The sequence below is a fragment of the Neodiprion virginianus genome, chromosome 7, assembly GCF_021901495.1.
Source record: "Neodiprion virginianus isolate iyNeoVirg1 chromosome 7, iyNeoVirg1.1, whole genome shotgun sequence".
Taxonomy (NCBI): domain Eukaryota; kingdom Metazoa; phylum Arthropoda; class Insecta; order Hymenoptera; family Diprionidae; genus Neodiprion; species Neodiprion virginianus.
The window spans coordinates 5787084-5807671 of NC_060883.1; the positions used below are offsets into that span (position 1 = coordinate 5787084).

General features: G+C 40.3%; 3 protein-coding genes across 6 annotated transcripts in view; 2 read left to right on the forward strand and 1 right to left on the reverse strand.

The window, feature by feature from the left end:
- The window catches only part of LOC124308771 (zinc finger protein 2-like), a 91730-nt gene that overhangs the window by 57392 nt on the left and 13750 nt on the right, over positions 1–20588 (reverse strand). The window lies entirely within an intron of this gene.
- Positions 537–9586, forward strand: LOC124308767 (serine-rich adhesin for platelets-like). Of its 3 annotated transcripts, none has more exons than XM_046771792.1 (3): positions 537–2711; positions 3636–4249; positions 4376–9586. In XM_046771792.1, exons 1-3 carry the CDS (start codon positions 553–555, stop codon positions 8212–8214), a joined length of 6612 nt encoding a protein of 2203 aa, XP_046627748.1. In that variant the 5' UTR covers positions 537–552; the 3' UTR covers positions 8215–9586. The 3 variants fall into 3 exon arrangements, with proteins under 3 accessions (XP_046627748.1, XP_046627749.1, XP_046627747.1); XM_046771793.1 differs by having other exon boundaries at positions 3636–3745; positions 4130–9586; XM_046771791.1 differs by having other exon boundaries at positions 3636–9586.
- LOC124308772 (putative per-hexamer repeat protein 5) lies at positions 15991–18539 on the forward strand. 2 transcript variants are annotated; one of them, XM_046771810.1, is made up of 3 exons: positions 15991–16161; positions 16264–17408; positions 17526–18539. In XM_046771810.1, exons 1-3 carry the CDS (start codon positions 16025–16027, stop codon positions 17621–17623), a joined length of 1380 nt encoding a protein of 459 aa, XP_046627766.1. In that variant the 5' UTR covers positions 15991–16024; the 3' UTR covers positions 17624–18539. The 2 variants fall into 2 exon arrangements, with proteins under 2 accessions (XP_046627766.1, XP_046627765.1); XM_046771809.1 differs by having other exon boundaries at positions 16264–17375; positions 17409–18539.

Below are 20588 nucleotides of genomic sequence, written 5' to 3' on the forward strand. Positions count from 1 at the left end.
AGCAGCATCGAGCAAAAATTATGCAGTTGAGATGGTAGTTGTTGTTGTTAATGAACCAACGCGAAAGGATTTATGATTGCATTTTATCAATAACGTAGAGTATAGTGGTCTTGCTTATGTGAAAGTACTTCAATCTTAAGTTTCGGACTTTATTAGTCAACTGTCTATGGTGCTTCAAATTAAACTAAAGAATTGAAGATTAAGATTTGATTCGTTCAATTCAATTGTAACTCATTATTTGTAACATTTATGAAAAATTTTGCGTAGTGGCGTGGCCGTTTACTATGGAGTTGTTTGAGTCTGAAATCTCTTTCAGGGTATTCCTCAATAACGTGTCACTCAAGACGTTGATCAATTTCATGTTGTCGTCGCGAGTCAAAATGATGTAGTGCGCATGCTTAAACAATTGTCACGTCACAATATTTATTCAGGTGAATTTGAAGAAGAACTAACATCACTAACAGAAGGCACAGCGTCTACCTCAGATAAGTATAAAAGGAATGGTCTGTTGGGTGTAGATGATACACCGCCACTAAGTCAAACCAACTCACAATGAGTAAAATACTTACACTGGTCGTGTTTGTGATTTTCTGCTACCAATTGGTAGAAAGTGTGCCAAACCGATTTGGTAGAAAACACGAAGTTTGCAGTGATTATTTGGGACACGAATCGGGCTCGAAATTTAGACCGTATGGCACCGGGTCATTAGAAGATGCAGAAACTGGATCTGAATCGCGGTTGAACAATTACGGTCAATATCGCACTAGGTCAGCAACAGAAGACAAGGCAGGATCAAGATATTGGGAAAATGGTCATCGTTATCACGGTGCTCGATCATTGGCGCCAGCAAAAACAGGATATAGATCATTGTACAACAGGCACGGTAATCATGATGCTGCATCATCAGCGTCTACAGCCACAAGCTCTAGATCGTTGACTCATAGTCACGGTAATAATGGCGTGGGATCGTCAGGATCACGAACAGCAGTACCAAAATATTCGTTCAATAATTACGGTAATTATGAAGACAGGTCATCAGCAGGAGCTGAATCTGAATCTACATTAAGCTATAACAATGATAATAGTGGCGAATCATCGACGAAATCAGAAGCAGGATCTAGATCTTTGTCGAACAGTTACGGTGATAATAGCGACGGTTCATTGATATCAACAACCACTAATTCAGATGAAAAATATGTATCTCTGTCAGATACTAATGGTGAAAACCATGACGGTTCAACATCGTCAAAAACTGGGGAAACACTGTCACACAGTGATAGTTATGATGATGCTGGGTCATCACGGTCAATGGGAGGAAGATCTAGCCATTCCTCGAACCACCATGGTCATCATCGCATCAGGTCATCAACGCCAAGAGTAGGAAGATCTAGATCTTCGTTCAACCGTTATGGAGATAACGATGCTGAGTTATCACAGTTAGAAAGAGCTCGATTTAGATATTTGAGGAATGGTTACGGTCATCATCGTACTAGGAATTACGACGGTCGCTCGTTGGCTGAAGGAAGATCGAGGTATTCCGCGAAGGGTTTCCACGATGATAACCACAAGTCATCAGACAATTCAAAATTGGGATATGGATCGTCGTTCAACAGTTACGGTGAGAATCGTGGCGAGTTATCTTCGGCAGAAAGTGCAGAATCTGGATCTTCGTTGAACGGTCACTATGATGATAATAATGCAGAATCAGTGAATTCAGAAACAGAATCAAAATATTCGTTGAATAGTTACGGTGATAACCGTGACAGATCATCACTATCAATGGACACTGAATCTGAATCTAAATCTCGATCTGAGTCTGTGATATTAGATGGTAACGATATTGATGGCGACAGTTCGTCTCGAAATAATGCTGACGATGAAAACGATGCTGCGTCATCATCATCGTCAACAACGGTGTCTGGATCTACTAGTAATGGAGATGAGGGTGATAATTCATCATCGGCGGCAGGATTAGAATCCGAATCTTCAGTCAGCACTTCCGGCGATGACAGTGATAAGTCATCAACATCAACAACAAGTGAATACGTATCTTCGTCGAATGTTCACGATGCAAACCATAATGTTTCATCAACATCAATAACAACGGAATCTGAAGTTTCACCTACAAGTAAAGGTCATAAGGGTGACACGTCATCAATGCCAAACAAAGAACCTGATCCGCGGTCCAATGATGACCAGCATAAAGGCAGCAAGTCATCAGTGTCAACGCAAGCGGAATCGACGTCTTCATCCGACGCTTCCAGTAATAAAAGCGGTGACTTGTCAACATCGACAACTACGGCATCTGGATCTTCATCTGGTGATAACGGTTATGAGGGTGACCAATCGTCAGCGACGACACAGTCAGAATCCAAGTCTTCATCTGATACTTACGTTGGTGATGGCGGAAAATCATCAACAACAACAAAAACTCAATCCAGATGTTCGTCGAACGTTGCGAATGCAAATAAAGTTATGTCATCTGTTGGTAACGGTTATAAGGGTGACTATTTGTCAGCAACAACACAGTCAAAAGCAGTCTCTTTATCGGAAACCGGCGGTGGTAAGGGTGATGACTCATCAACATCGACGGCATCTGAATCTTCATCTAGTAGTGACGGTCATGAAGGTGACTATTCGTCAGCAAAAACACAGTCAAAAGCAGTCTCTTTATCGGAAACCGGCGGTGGTAAGGGTGATGACTCATCAACATCAGCATCAACAGTATCTGGATCTTCATCTGGTGATAACGGTTATAAGGGTGACTATTTGTCAGCAAAAACACAGTCAAAAGCAGTCTCTTTATCGGAAACCGGCGGTGGTAAGGGTGATCACTCATCAACATCGGCATCAACGGCATCTGAATCTTCATCTAGTAGTGACGGTCATGAAGGTGACTATTCGACAGCAAAAACACAGTCAAAAGCAGTCTCTTTATCGGAAACCGGCGGTGGTAAGGGTGATCACTCATCAACATCGGCATCAACGGCATCTGGATCTTCATCTAGTAGTGACGGTCATGAAGGTGACTATTCGTCAGCGACAACACAGTCAAAAGCAGTCTCTTTATCGGAAACCGGCGGTGGTAAGGGTGATCACTCATCAACATCGGCATCAACGGCATCTGGATCTTCATCTGGTGGTGACGGTTATAAGGGTGACTATTTGTCAGCAACAACACAGTCAAAAGCAGTCTCTTCATCGGAAACCGGCGGTGGTAAGGGTGATGACTCATCAACATCGACATCAACGGCATCTGGATCTTCATCTGGTGGTAACGGTTATAAGGGTGACTATTTGTCAGCGACAACACAGTCAAAAGCAGTCTCTTCATCGGAAACCGGCGCTGGTAAGGGTGATCACTCATCAACATCGGCATCAACGGCATCTGGATCTTCATCTGGTGGTAACGGTTATAAGGGTGACTATTTGTCAGCAACAACACAGTCAAAAGCAGTCTCTTCATCGGAAACCGGCGGTGGTAAGGGTGATCACTCATCAACATCGGCATCAACGTCATCTGGATCTTCATCTGGTGGTAACGGTTATAAGGGTGACTATTCGTCAGCGACAACACAGTCAAAAGCAGTCTCTTTATCGGAAACCAGCGGTGGTAAGGGTGATGACTCATCAACATCGACGGCATCTGAATCTTCATCTAGTAGTGACGGTCATGAAGGTGACTATTCGTCAGCGACAACACAGTCAAAAGCAGTCTCTTTATCGGAAACCGGCGGTGGTAAGGGTGATAACTCATCAACATCGGCATCAACGGCATCTGGATCTTCATCTAGTAGTGACGGTCATGAAGGTGACTATTCGTCAGCGACAACACAGTCAAAAGCAGTCTCCTTATCGGAAACCGGCGGTGGTAAGGGTGATGACACATCAACATCGACGGCATCTGAATCTTCATCTAGTAGTGACGGTCATGAAATTGACTATTCGTCAGCGACAACACAGTCAAAAGCAGTCTCTTTATCGGAAACCGGCGGTGGTAAGGGTGATCACTCATCAACATCGACGGCATCTGAATCTTCATCTAGTAGTGACGGTCATGAAATTGACTATTCGTCAGCGACAACACAGTCAAAAGCAGTCTCTTTATCGGAAACCGGCGGTGGTGAGGGTGATGACTCATCAACATCGACGGCATCTGAATCTTTATCTAGTAGTGACGGTCATGAAGGTGACTATTCGTCAGCGACAACACAGTCAAAAGCAGTCTCTTTATCGGAAACCGGCGGTGGTAAGGGTGATGACTCATCAACATCGACGGCATCTGAATCTTCATCTAGTAGTGACGGTCATGAAGGTGACTATTCTTCAGCGACAACACAGTCAAAAGCAGTCTCTTTATCGGAAACCGGCGGTGGTAAGGGTGATCACTCATCAACATCGGCATCAACGGCATCTGGATCTTCATCTGGTGGTAACGGTTATAAGGGTGACTATTTGTCAGCAACAACACAGTCAAAAGCAGTCTCTTCATCGGAAACCGGCGGTGGTAAGGGTGATCACTCATCAACATCGGCATCAACGGCATCTGGATCTTCATCTAGTAGTGACGGTCATGAAGGTGACTATTCGTCAGCGACAACACAGTCAAAAGCAGTCTCTTTATCGGAAACCGGCGGTGGTAAGGGTGATCACTCATCAACATCGGCATCAACGGCATCTGGATCTTCATCTGGTGGTAACGGTTATAAGGGTGACTATTCGTCAGCGACAACGCAGTCAAAAGCAGTCTCTTCATCGGAAACCGGCGGTGGTAAGGGTGATGACTCATCAACATCGACATCAACGGCATCTGGATCTTCATCTGGTGGTAACGGTTATAAGGGTGACTATTCGTCAGCGACAACACAGTCAAAAGCAGTCTCTTTATCGGAAACCGGCGGTGGTAAGGGTGATCACTCATCAACATCGGCATCAACGGCATCTGGATCTTCATCTAGTAGTGACGGTCATGAAGGTGACTATTCGTCAGCGACAACACAGTCAAAAGCAGTCTCTTCATCGGAAACCGGCGGTGGTAAGGGTGATGACTCATCAACATCGGCATCAACGGCATCTGGATCTTCATCTGGTGGTAACGGTTATAAGGGTGACTATTCGTCAGCGACAACACAGTCAAAAGCAGTCTCTTCATCGGAAACCGGCGGTGGTAAGGGTGATGACTCATCAACATCGACATCAATGGCATCTGGATCTTCATCTGGTGGTAACGGTTATAAGGGTGACTATTCGTCAGCGACAACACAGTCAAAAGCAGTCTCTTTATCGGAAACCGGCGGTGGTAAGGGTGATCACTCATCAACATCGGCATCAACGGCATCTGGATCTTCATCTAGTAGTGACGGTCATGAAGGTGACTATTCGTCAGCGACAACACAGTCAAAAGCAGTCTCTTCATCGGAAACCGGCGGTGGTAAGGGTGATGACTCATCAACATCGACATCAACGGCATCTGGATCTTCATCTGGTGGTAACGGTTATAAGGGTGACTATTCGTCAACGACAACACAGTCAAAAGCAGTCTCTTTATCGGAAACCGGCGGTGGTAAGGGTGATCACTCATCAACATCGGCATCAACGGCATCTGGATCTTCATCTAGTAGTGACGGTCATGAAGGTGACTATTCGTCAGCGACAACACAGTCAAAAGCAGTCTCTTCATCGGAAACCGGCGGTGGTAAGGGTGATCACTCATCAACATCGGCATCAACGGCATCTGGATCTTCATCTAGTAGTGACGGTCATGAAGGTGACTATTCGTCAGCGACAACACAGTCAAAAGCAGTCTCTTCATCGGAAACCGGCGGTGGTAAGGGTGATGACTCATCAACATCGACATCAACGGCATCTGGATCTTCATCTGGTGGTAACGGTTATAAGGGTGACTATTCGTCAGCGACAACACAGTCAAAAGCAGTCTCTTCATCGGAAACCGGCGGTGGTAAGGGTGATCACTCATCAACATCGGCATCAACGGCATCTGGATCTTCATCTAGTAGTGACGGTCATGAAGGTGACTATTCGTCAGCGACAACACAGTCAAAAGCAGTCTCTTCATCGGAAACCGGCGGTGGTAAGGGTGATGACTCATCAACATCGACATCAACGGCATCTGGATCTTCATCTGGTGGTAACGGTTATAAGGGTGACTATTCGTCAGCGACAACACAGTCAAAAGCAGTCTCTTCATCGGAAACCGGCGGTGGTAAGGGTGATCACTCATCAACATCGGCATCAACGGCATCTGGATCTTCATCTAGTAGTGACGGTCATGAAGGTGACTATTCGTCAGCGACAACACAGTCAAAAGCAGTCTCTTTATCGGAAACCGGCGGTGGTAAGGGTGATCACTCATCAACATCGGCATCAACGGCATCTGGATCTTCATCTGGTGGTAACGGTTATAAGGGTGACTATTTGTCAGCAACAACACAGTCAAAAGCAGTCTCTTCATCGGAAACCGGCGGTGGTAAGGGTGATGATTCATCAACATCGACATCAACGGCATCTGGATCTTCATCTGGTGGTAACGGTTATAAGGGTGACTATTCGTCAGCGACAACACAGTCAAAAGCAGTCTCTTCATCGGAAACCGGCGGTGGTAAGGGTGATCACTCATCAACATCGGCATCAACGGCATCTGGATCTTCATCTGGTGGTAACGGTTATAAGGGTGACTATTCGTCAGCGACAACACAGTCAAAAGCAGTCTCTTTATCGGAAACCGGCGGTGGTAAGGGTGATGACTCATCAACATCGACGGCATCTGAATCTTCATCTAGTGGTAACGGTTATAAGGGTGACTATTTGTCAGCAACAACACAGTCAAAAGCAGTCTCTCAATCGGAAACCGGCGGTGGTAAGGGTGATGACACATCAACATCAACAAAAAGCGAATCCGCATCTTTGTCGAACGTCCGTGATGCAAACCATGCTGTGCCATCATCGTCAACAACAACGGAAGTTGGAGTTTCACCTGCAAGTAACGGTCATGCGGGTCACAAGTCATCAATGCCAAAAAAAGAACCTAGACCGAGGTCCGATTATAACCAGCATAAAGGCAGCAAGTTATCAGTGTCAACGCAAGCGGAATCGTCGTCTTCATCCGATGCTTCCAGTAATAAAGGTGATGCCTCGTCAACATCGACAACAACGGCATCTGGATCTTCATCTGGTGGTAACGGTTATAAGGGTGACTATTTGTCAGCAACAACACAGTCAAAAGCAGTCTCTCAATCGGAAACCGGCGGTGGTAAGGGTGATGACACATCAACATCAACAAAAAGCAAATCCGCATCTTTGTCGAACGTCCGCGATGCAAACCATGCTGTGCCATTATCGTCAACAACATCGGAAGTTGGAGTTTCACCTGCAAGTAACGGTCATGCGGGTCACAAGTCATCAATGCCAAAAAAAGAACCTAGACCGAGGTCCGATTATAACCAGCATAAAGGCAGCAAGTTATCAGTGTCAACGCAAGCAGAATCGTCGTCTTCATCCGATGCTTCCAGTAATAAAGGTGATGCCTCGTCAACATCGACAACAGCGGCATCTGGATCTTCATCTGGTGGTAACGGTTATAAGGGTGACTATTCGTCAGCGACAACACAGTCAAAATCCGAGTCTTCACTTGCAAGTAACGGTCATAAGGCTGATAAGTCATCAATGCCAACAAAAGAACCTAGACCGCGGTTCAACCATAACGGTAATACGGACAGCAAGTCATCAATGTCAAAGCAAGCAGCATCCAAACTTGTGTCCTCCACTCATGGTTATAGTGGCGGAAGGTCATCAATGTCACCACAAGCAGAATATAGACTTTTATCTGATATTTATGGCGATAACGGTGATGAGTCATTATCTTCAGCAGAGACGGAATCTGGATCCTACTACAATTACGGTGAGAACAGTGACGAGTCGTTGACGTCAACAGGATCAGAATTAGAATATGATTATTCTGCTACGAGTACCGGTGAGAACAGTGACGAGTTATTATGGTTAGCACAAGCGGAACCCAGACACTCGTTCAATCGGTACGGTAATGAAAAAAAATTGGGAACTTCATTCAACAGTAACGGTAACAAAGGCAGCGGGTCATCAACGTCAACAGCAGCAGAATCTGAATCTTCATCTAGCAGTTCATCTTCGTCGACTAATTATGATGCTTACAGTGACGGTTCCTCAGTGTATGCATAAGTAAACTGTGGATCCTAGTACAATAAATGTGATTGTGCTTTCTGCGGATAACTGTTCTGTCACAGGCAGAGATATTGTTTAGTACAAAAAATCGTTTCGTGATCAAGAGTGTTGTTCAGCTTCACAAGACACTTCTTCCTTTCTACTGATGTCAACTATACGCTGCCTTGAATCCAACCGTCCTAGTCCGTTTCAATTATTGTATCAGTTTACACATGAATCAAACCAGTAGTGTCAGCTACTACCGGAAACATTTTTTTTAAACGCCAGACCAGCTTTGCACCCTTTCCACATTTTTCCGCAATATTCTTTTTTCTCTGGTAAGTAAAGTAAGTGCCAGAAGTGTACCGTGTTAGCAATAATTTATTACCTCCGTTTTGCTTACCCCATAGCTCTTGATCGACATAACCTCTAGGTCCAAGATTGAAATGTACGTTGTCAGCAATACTTCTGTCTGTGGCTGTTTCACTCTCATTACTGATCCGTACCAACAGTCCGATAAATTCAGGCTATTACTCAACGTTATTCGTCTACTGAATTGTCAGCTTTAACAAGTTACAGCGCATTTCTTAAGATATTCGGAAGCAACAAAAGATTTGAGCATTGTTATATTATGGCCAAACAAGGAACAACATTGTGAAATATGTCCAGTACTATGTTCTCATATGATTTTTCCCCCTTACTTATAATATTCTATCATAACAACACTTTCGCAGGCTGCCACGGTTTCACAACTGTTGTATTATGACATCACTGAGTGGACATTACAATCTTATTCGGAGAAATTTTTTAACCGCTGAAATGCTGTTACGATGCGACGGGGCTCACGATTCTAGATTTTTTAGATGGTTTAAAAAAAAAATGTATACATTACACTCACTCTATATTTCTAGCTCAGGGCAATAATCTAATTTTTTATAAATCGTAACCTTCACTACCCACGACTAATTTCAGTACACGCCCAGGTTCGTCGACTTCTCTTTGAAGAATGAATATAATAGGTGTTTTTTGCACAAAAATGAGTTCCTTTGCTGTTATAATCACATTCAGCATTCACATGCATCCTTTTATGTATTTACCTGAATAAATCCACATTCATCAAACTATCTGCTTTCGTTCATTATTTTTCGAATCTCGCTGATTCGCATAGTGCACTGAATTTAATGAGCAGTATTGCAGATTTTTCGAGCTAATGATTCAATTACATCAGTCAATCGTCTCTATCGATATTTTTCTTCCACCTGTCGTTCGGATTGTTATGTCGAACGTGGTCACTCTGATTATTAATGCACAACTGGTATTGATTTATTTGTTAACGTATATTTTGTATCGTTTTCTCGAAATAAATGTATTTCAACTGTTTCGCCTACAATTCAAGTATCTTATTCTACTACTGAAGAAACAACAAATTGTACCCATTATGGCCACGGTTGTTCGTGATTTACCGCATTTGCCATAACGTCTTTGCGGCCACGTTGATTAAATCTTTGTTTTTGTATTTCAGGTATTCCGTTCACCTGCAAACATGGCCACCGTTTTTGTGAAATGTTTTTTGCAAAGTTACGCTTAAACTGATGTACTATAGGGGTTAATTTTTGAGATAATTGAAAAACTTTTTTTTATGATTTTAAGCGAAATCTTGCCACTTTCGAACGCATTTTGTTTCATTTTATTCGACACATTCGACAGTATATAACGAAACAACCGCATGGCCAAATCTTGGCTAATTTTAAGCTCCAACTCACTAGCGAGGGATTCAAATATTTTACCTACTGGTAAATCGTACCGATATTATTTGTTCCCGGCCAGTGGTAGGTTACGGAATTTTGGGAGCTATGCAGTGAAATCTATTTGAACAGAGGAGTTCGACGAACGGCTGAATTCATGAATTTTCTCATCTTATACTGAAAAATAGAAAATAAATATTCAAGTGTACTTGAAATAAAAAATGCAGAAAGCCATTTTACAGTTTGAATGATTATTCGAAATGGAAATATTTCAAATATTACCCAGCCCCGTTGAATACCAATAAATATATAAAATGAGTTTATCAAGTGAATTCAGTGCCATGTCTAGAGAAGTTGTAGAAATATGCAAGAGTATCCAAAGTGGATTTTCGGTCGAATGAGAAGCGAGTTAGCCGTAAAACTTTACTCACCATCCACTGATTATTTTTTATTGTTTCGACATATCGGAGGAACAGCATGCATTGTCAAAAGATAACTGGCAGAGCCACCATTTTAAATTGTTACCGAATAATAAAATAGTATAATGATTGCAGAATGCTGTCAATTATTTGTTTAGGCTTTCTATATTATACCTCCTTACACTTAGACTTATCGACTTCCTGTTTAGGTAATATTATCGGTAAAGATTTATTTCAAACTTTGGAAGATATTTATTCTCTAAATGGTTAATTATATTGCTGCCTCACTATTCACTTGGAATAACATTTACTTCAGAGTACATAACATAAGAAAAGTAACATCTGGCTGAAATCGGAAGGAGCACTTTGATGCGTGAGAAATATTTTTGTTTATTTCAATAGAATAAGAAACCTGCATATTAGATCGTTGTAACCCGTAAGTTCTGTTTCATAGTTACAACAAAGAACTCGAATTATCTTCGGTTAAAATCATTAAAGTGCTACTGCAGGATATTATGCAAATTTTTGAATTTTTATTTAGCGAGCGCTAGTGTTGCCAATCTAATTTCCGGAAAAGTAAATGTGAACTTGAGATAGCGGCTTGTTCACTCGTATTTCGAGAAAGCATGTTATTCTTTTAATATGTCGGTTTTTATAGAATTTCCCAGAAGGTTCTTGAAGGATTTCCGTTAAGGTAGTACCGTGATAAATCACTTTTCTTACAATATCTTTCAATTTTTGAATACACATAATTTAAAGTGTCCTTTATACGTAGGAATTTTTTTTAATAGTCCTTGCGGTACTAAATTTTGCAATATTAGCGATCAAAAGTCGTACAATTTACATGTATTCCCTATCCCGACCGTAGTTAGAGTGAGCATTTTATTTAATAACAGCCATACTTTTCTTAGAATTTTTTTTAAAAACTGAAAATTATTAATTGAGGATATAACAAGTAATTTTTTTCAAAAAAAACATAAACAAGCCGTATTCATTTTTTTGTAAATAATTCTTAAAGTTTGTTGCTTTTAATGATTTTCAATCTTTCTCTCATAACCTGACCCGTGAGAAATAGTGACTTGGCAACGTTGCCCTACGCGGGAAGTTTAAAATGCCACAAAGGCCCAACGAATTGAAATAAATGTCAGAACTTTGCCGTTTTTTAATCGCGAAGTCATTGTGTATTATTTTCAGTCTCCAATTATAACTAACCTCAATTTGATTTCATAACAATACATTTCTCTACAACACATGCTTGAGGGGCAAGAGATACTGAGTTAGAATGCAACGTTGCCAAGTCAGACAAAATACGCAATGGGAAAATTTTTATACTTCTGCGCATGTGAGAGGAGGTGCAAAGGTGTACTGTATCTCAACTACTTTTTACTTTAGTTATAATGTTTTATACGGGGGATATTTCTCTGGAAGTTGAGGACTGCTGCTATCACGGTACTACCTTAAGGCAGTGGCGTGACCATAAGGCTACCTCGTGAGATTCGGAGTTTGAAAATTTTCAGTTTCATTGGAGAACTCTCGTTTCAAAGCTCGTGTTTCGTGGGAATATCGTATCTTTATCGGCACTTTTTCATCGCTATGTTACTTTATAACATGACTTCAAGATTCTCCAGCTTCCGAGTATCTATTCTTGCAGGTGAGACTAAACCGTGCCGTTACAATGGGAGAAAGGTGTGATATTACGATTCGTATGAGTATTAGAATCCAAAGTTACGAATCGGCCAATGAATTGGCCAGCGATATCACGTAATACTTAAATAGCTTACATTGGATTTGGCCTACATCCATGGGTGATCATGGTGTACGTGTGCGAATGGCACAGTGGCACACATGTGCAGGGACAGACAAGAGGTGCGATTACGCGGTGTGACGAAGCACGGTGCAATCACTGATTATATTATACATAAACTTTTTACAATATTACATACAGTTATTTCCCCGCATTCCAACAGACTGTATAAGTTTTTAGGACATCTTTAACGCTAAAGCGTTGCTTATGATGATGGAAAGCAATGCGGAATGCATTGATTTAATTGATTTAGCGAAAATCAACTTCGTCATGTATTATAATTAGTAATATTTCATTGAAATATTAGATACGGGTTACAGAGTATGTTCATGCCAATATTTCTGAGCTGACTATCGTTAAGATTGGATCATAATGCCAATAATGCTAATTATTAAAATCATAAAATGATCAACTGTTCAACTGCAACGAGTAGATAATTATACGGTTCAAAACTCAGACGAGCCTTCGACACTCCGTGTGCTCTTCATAAAATAATTTAGCCAGTCATCGCAGCTCAATGTGAATGTTATTCTCTTCTGATAGTGACGCAACGGCCTATCCTCACGTATCCAGTAGGGTATAGACAACAACTTGCAGACTTGCACTTACGTGAATAAATATATTAAAAATAATGAAAATACTCTTCAAAAATAGGAGAGAAAAATAATCAAGCAATGAAACATTCGCAACGAAGAATAAGTAAATAAAAAACAAGGTTAAGTAACTAAACGCCTTACAATAATAATTTTAAAATCAATACCAGCAATTATGATGACGGTTCTCCCACAATGTGCATCGCAAATGAAGGGGAATTAGAAGTGTTACAAGAAACAAGTTATGGGGCAATGATTAAGTAGGCGTATGAATACCTAAGGCAAATGTTCTCAATTACTTAAAAAATCTGCACGCAAGGCATTTGTATCGGTGTTGATTGCATTTAAAGAATACGTAGAATGAACAGAGAAGCTTTAGGAACTTTATTGAGTACGTTTCACAATATGTTAGGGATATTTTTTTATTTAATAATTTCTCAGAATTCTGCTATCAACACTTATCGACTTTGACGCTGTGTTTGTTCGGTTATCCGCGGCAAGAAGTGTAAAAACCGCGAATTGGTACTTAAAACTTAAATTCAAACAAAATCTTAAAATGTCTATAAATGCCCGTAAAAGTACACAAAATTTTGAAGAACATTGCAAAATTTATTGACGACGATTATTGACGTAATGGGGAACAGTCAAAGTAGAATTTTAATTTTGTCAGCAAAAGAAAAAAATCTTTAAACATCCGTATAGAATTGTTGAAATGGCGTTTCCTACCAATATGGGAAATGTAGTTTCGGGTAAAACGCGTTTAAGGTGTTGGTTACGAATATGCAATAAAAATTTGGGATGCTGAAATCAGAGAACGGATGCAGCAGCGTCGACTAGTGTGTTATGCCACGTGAACGGTTTCAACAGTTGTAGTCGAATTGATCGACTCAGGAAGGGACAAAACTTTAGGGGGCCGTGTAACAGCACTTCGACTTACTCCGCGTGTACGGTTTTTTGGCACATGTAAGTTCCACCCTCTAAAAATAACTATTGGGCGTCATTCTTGAGACCCGATAACAATTATTGGAAAACAAATCTATTTTCCGAAATCGTGTATCCAAATGGTTCTTCCTTGCGGCCTTGGATGGTTCTCAAACAATAGATTCCGATGAAAGCATAAAATCACTCAAAATCGATAAAATTTTATGTCTTATGAATTGTAAAATGTGGGTGAGTCACTTATCTTGATTTAAATTTGAGCCTAGGCACTCTTTATCAGAGTACAACAGCCCCATTTTTCATGCAGTACCGAAACTGAACAGTATATCCAAAAACCAAGTGCATTTCACGCTGAATCGAAGAGGGCATGGTTTCTAGAAAATTATGACAAGAGGCGAGTGTCCATTCAACCCGGAAGAATGATAATCAGTTTTCAGGCACTGCCATGAACGTCCGAGAGATGGCGCGCGAGGCAACCTCACGTAGACGTTGATCGGTCAATCCATGGAGACTACACAAGTTGACTGAACTCAAATGGGAGAATTTTCACAATTTGTCATAATAATCGTACTTATTAGATTCATTTTGTGTACCATTAGGGTCGCTGGTGTTCCTTTTGCACCAAAGTGTCTTTGATCGCAGGGATGCCCAAGATCGATCAATCGGTGATCTCACAAGGGAATTGGTAGAAATTTTTCAATTCAAACTATCACTTTACAGTCTTCGGCGCATAAGGTATAACAGTGCCATCTTATTTTGGGCAGTTATTTGGTTACGTGGAGTTCGGCCTCCTTGTGTAGACTCCATGGGTCAATCGGTGATTGTCAACGTTGCCATTATGAGGTCGCCTGATGCGCCATCTCTCAAACGTTGACGGCAACGCATGAAAGCTCTGATTATCATAGTTCCTAGTTGAATGGACAAATCGCCACTTGTCACAATTATCTAGAAACCATGCTGTTTCTTCGCCCCAGTAAGAAATGCACATATTTTGCGGTCTGTCTGTTCGGAACTGCATGAAAAGTGGAGCTATTATGCCCTTTCTTGGATGAAAAATGCTTCGGTTCCAATTTCAATCGACATCACTGACAAACCAACATTTGCCGATTCACAAGACCTAAAAACTTTGCCGATTTTGAGTGATTTTACGGTTTCATCGGAATTTATTTTTCGAGAAATATCCGAAAACACGAGGAAAAACGATTTGGATGCACCGTTTCGAAAGTATTCGTAAAAATTCGAGGGGACCGTGATTGCGATTACAATCTCCTTATTAAGGAATTTACTAAAAAATTACTGGAAGTTAAATTCGCATTGTACTGGCTGGCATTGTAGACTGTGCGCATTGTGTACTTTAAATTATGCTGAATTGTTGACACAGTGCAGGTCAGCGACACAATGCGGGTGATGGAAAGTGAAGAGGAAATCATTGCAACTACAGTATTCACTCCGAATAGGGCTACTCGAAGGAGTTGAGGGAAATATCATTCTTGGAAATTACTTCTCCCCACCAACAGCTCGAGGTGGACTTGATGCGGCCTCCGGCTTAACTTCGAAATAGAACCGCGTGTTCGTGTCCAGAGATAACCGTCCAACACTCGTAAACAGATATATGTAGTGGGGAAAGTGTTCGAGGAAGGATTAGGAAAAGCTGTTCTATTCAGAGAGGCCCTTTTCAGAAGGAATACTGTACTTCAGTGTAACATTCCTCAATTGTATTAAAGTTCACAGTTCCTTATATACGTAAGAATGGGATACAAAATGAAGTCAACAAATCGACAGTGTGAAGAAAAAGTAATTTTTTTGAATACTTGCTTTTAAGAAGCAGTTCTATGAATCAGAATTTTCAAAATAATTATGCGAATCTATTAAAAACGAAACGGAGATATCTATTATACAATTACGTATTTGACTCAAGTCGACTCGATGATTAACTCTAGCCATATTATGATCGCAGATCTGAAAAATATCATTCTGTGATGAACGGTTGAGTTTGTTACTGCAATATGTCTAAATTATTGTTAATGTAAACTAAATATCACAATATCGCTGCAATCTATATCAAATATTGTGAATGCAAGCTAAATATCACAATATTTCTGCAGTCTTATCGCAGTGTAGCATATGCACGCGCAAGGATGTCATGATGCTGGAATTTTCCTCACGCATTTTGTATTGTCTGGGTACCTGTCATGTCATAACATTTATTCAAATGAACTTAGAGAAGAAATGGTATGATTTACTTCAGGCGTTCATCGGGGACAAGTATAAAAAGAAAGAATTGGAAGGTGTAGGAGTTACACGGCTACAAAGTCACCTAAGCTAAAGATGAGTAAAATAATTATACTAGTACTCGTCGCTGCTCTCTGCTACCATTTGGTAGGGAGCATGCCGTCTAGTGGTTCTAACCCATCGAGTACGCAATCAAGTTCTGAAGCAAGTAGTCAAGCTAAATCATCAACAAAATCTGAAAGCTCTGGGTCAGAATCGAAGGCAAAATCTGAATCATCCGCAAAATCTGGGAACCATGGGTCAGAATCGGAGGCAAAATCTGAATCAATGGCAAAATCTGGAAGCTCTGGGTCAGAATCGAAGGCAAAATCTGAATCATCCGCAAAATCTGGAAACCATGGGTCAGAATCGGAGGCAAAATCTGAATCAATGGCAAAATCTGGAAGCTCTGGGTCAGAATCGAAGGCAAAATCTGAATCATCCGCAAAATCTGGAAACCATGGGTCAGAATCGGAGGCAAAATCTGAATCAATGGCAAAATCTGGAAGCTCTGGGTCAGAATCGAAGACAGAATCTGAATCTCAGTCAAAGTCCCAGTCATCAACGGGGCCTGTAAATGGCGAAGGGTGTGATGATGAAACGGGCAAAGGCGGTGAGACAAAAAGTGGAAAGGATAACACTGGATCAGGAAAGTCAAGTACACCTGGGGATACTGGATCAGGAAAGTCAAGTACACCTGAGGATACTGGATCAGGAAAGTCAAGTACACCTGGGGATACTGGATCAGGAAAGTCAAGTACAACTGAGGATACTGGATCAGGAAAGTCAAGTACATCTGGGGATACTGGATCAGGAAAGTCAAGTACATCTGGTGATACTGGATCAGGAAAGTCAAGTACATCTGGGGATACTGGATCAGGAAAGTCAAGTACAACTGAGGATACTGGATCAGGAAAGTCAAGTACATCTGGGGATACTGGATCAGGAAAGTCAAGTACATCTGGTGATACTGGATCAGGAAAGTCAAGTACATCTGGGGATACTGGATCAGGAAAGTCAAGTACATCTGGGGATACTGGATCAGGAAAGTCAAGTACATCTGGTGATACTGGATCAGGAAAGTCAAGTACATCTGGGGATACTGGATCAGGAAAGTCAAGTACATCTGGTGATACTGGATCAGGAAAGTCAAGTACATCTGGGGATACTGGATCAGGAAAGTCAAGTACATCTGGGGATACTGGATCAGGAAAGTCAAGTACATCTGGTGATACTGGATCAGGAAAGTCAAGTACACCTGGGAATACTGGATCAGGAACGTCAACTTCACCTGGTGGCACTGGAACAGGTAATTCAACTACACCGAGTGGGACTGGAACAGGTAGTTCAACTACACCGAGTGGCACTGGAACAGGTAATTCAACTACATCCAGTGGCACTGGAACAGGTAATTCAACTACATCCAGTGGCACTGGAACAGGTACATCGGGCAATACAGGCGGTTCACCATGCAATGCTGAGATCGAAGTTTGCATTAATACTACACCCAGTGGCACTGGAACTGGTAGTTCAACTACACCGAGTGGCACTGGAACAAGTAATTCAACTACATCCAGTGGCACTGGAACAGGTACATCGGGCAATACAGGCGGTTCACCATGCAATGCTGAGATCGAAGTTTGCATTAATCTCTAATGATAGTGGATTGAGTGAAGAACTCTCTCCGATCATACGAATTATTACGTCAGTCCACGTGTGAGTTGAAGTGATGGATACTAGCTATTTTTCGAATAAGTTGTTTCGAATCCACGACTATCTTCATCTTTTGTTTAATTCTCGTTCGGTTGTTTTGATTTGTCTTAATTCTAGACCTGTATTATATCAGCAAGAGTTCATTGCGTTCTCTTTTCTTCTGCCTATATTTGGATCGGTATATTTTCAAAGTCACTACTTATCGAGCTCATTATCACTACTTTTTTCTATTAGTATGACATACTCATTTCGTACATATGCGAATTCATCACTTCGTTTTGGACAATATTGGACTACGTGCTTCGTAAAACAGTCCGTCCTCGGGATACGGGGAATCAGCTCATCCTTACGTTATCGGAGATTGCAAACTTCACTAATCAAACTAGAGAATTTTAGATTTAAGCCGATACAATTAATGTCAAATTTCGAATATAAGCTTGCCACTGATTGTGGATGGAAAGGAAAACGTTGAGGTGATGATAAAGCATCCTTCAAACTAAATATAAAAGTAGATAAGACTTCAGCTGTATTATATTGGGTATCTGGAAAATAACTTTCATATGCTATTCTTTACAAACCCCGAGGTAATTCAACACTTGAAAGAATTGTCAAATTAATTGGGGAATAAACACAATAAAAATCCGTAACACTAATGATCGCATATTGTATGACTTAAGAAACTCTAGCTCAGGAACCTCGAGCGAAACATAGTCTTATAAAAATCAGTAATGATAGGTGAAATTACAAAATAAAAACCGAAAATGCTCGTGATTTTAATAAAATAGACGACGTAAGAAAAGTGTTATTATACTGGAGGTTGTTCAACAAGTCTAATGATTAAAAGTTTATTTTCATATGATATTTTCATCATAACTAAGGAAAGTATAATTTCTACCTATCTAATGTGTGTAATTTCTTTTTATCATATTTTAAAATTTTGCCTGTAATTATATATATATTGTATAACACTATGCATTTTTACACAATTCATTTAATTTTTCGGCTTTCTACATTTTTTTACATGCTGATAATATAGAAGAGAAAAATATCTGTGAATAATACAATAATATAGTTAAAGATATGGTCAAGTGAGGTGAAATTAACCTATGATGAGAGACCTAATAATAAACAATAAAAAGTATGAAAACCTGAGTTGAATTCTTAAGAGATGAGGTGACCCTTTTTGTCAGCGGCCTGCAGTTGCGGATTTATTCGTACGAGTAGTTGTCACTTCAACCAAATGGTAAAACAACTCGGATAGTCCTGGGTAACCAAACAGCTTCACTGAATATGTCTTAAAACTCAAACACGGTACACAAACTCAAAATAATCGTAAGTATAAAACAAGTGACAGTTTGTCAAAGGAACGAACAGGAATAAGAAATTGAGTACTTGGTTCTATAATACCGACAGCTCGAGGGGTCAAGCAAAAGTAAAGTCGCCAAAATACGGGAAGATACCTGAGCGATGAGTCGCAATATATAAACACCTCGCAGTATCGTACCATTATTTTCCATACTTAGTTATTAACCTTTTAAGGACGGGAGTGGTCGATATTTCGACCACTGGGTTGGTCGGACACTCCACGTGAGAAATTCGTTGATATTATACATAAATTTCGTGTAAAATAAAAGGTCGATTTCAACGTAAAAATCCCCGTCCTTAAAAGGTTAAAAATGTAGTCTACGATTAGCGAACCAATTTTATAGTCAGCATAACATAAAACACTTGGCAAATGTCATGACGTTTAACGTATATTACTACGGATCCTGAGCGAGCATGCTGAAGACCTTCATCGGCAACAATATATCATCTCTAGAGCACGTAGCAGCTCATCAAAGATCTCCGTCGACCAATATGAATTTTAATCGTATTATGTCGCAATTCGTAATGATAATCGTTTATAGAGTTACGTACTGTAAATTTAAGAGTGTGTAAACCGTAATCTAATTATCGTAGTCCTTTGATAGTCCTGTTAATTTAGCGTCAAAGAATTTTGTATTACTTATAGTCACTTGAAACAGGATTCCTGTTTTCCTTCCATAGAATCAAATTAATTAAACATTTATAAATTTCCAGGCCGATCAGCGTATTTTAGATTTGAATGAATGTATATCTTTCTATGTCTTTTTCTGGTACATCGTGTCAAAACTCTGCATGTATACCAAAATGTGATATTGCTCTCCTTTTACCTATATATGCACTTCAGTAACGCCTTGAATGAATGCATGTATTCATAGCGATGCGTACTTTAAATGAAAATCTACGTCTCGATATCTTGCATTACCATATCCCAAAGTTAGGTAGTTGCATATTCTCTCGTCAATAACTAATTGGTACGAATATACATACACATATATGTATATAATTCGTTACAAGACGTTGAAACAACATCGTACTGGTCAAGAATTGACGCAGTTTTCTCTTCATAGGTTATTTAACAGTTTGATAGTGAAGTCGTGCCTAGATGATACTTATTAGACGTTATCTATTTTAATGGGGTTAAAAAGAGTATCATATTGAATCAATCAGAAGTGAATAGAAATCAGAGAAAGGTTTAAAAAAAATTGCCAAAAAAAGGAAACGAAACAACTTTGCCTATGACGGTTCCAAGCCCGGATGCAAAAGATCACATTTCTGAGCACTATAACTCCGTTTTTTTGTAGGTTTTTCAATATATGATGAACGAGAATGATATGAATTCCAGTTCATTTGAGAATATCCCAATTTGATGCAAAAGAAGTAAACGTAATGATCGTGAATACGTGTGTATAAGTACGGGAAAAGCATGAATTTTGGATTGATCGATAAAATCAAAACTTCAAAGCTTTTTCCATACCTGAAGATTTCACTTTTAGAATGTGGTAAAGAGTTTTCTGTACTTACACGCGTACCTACAACTTTTTCG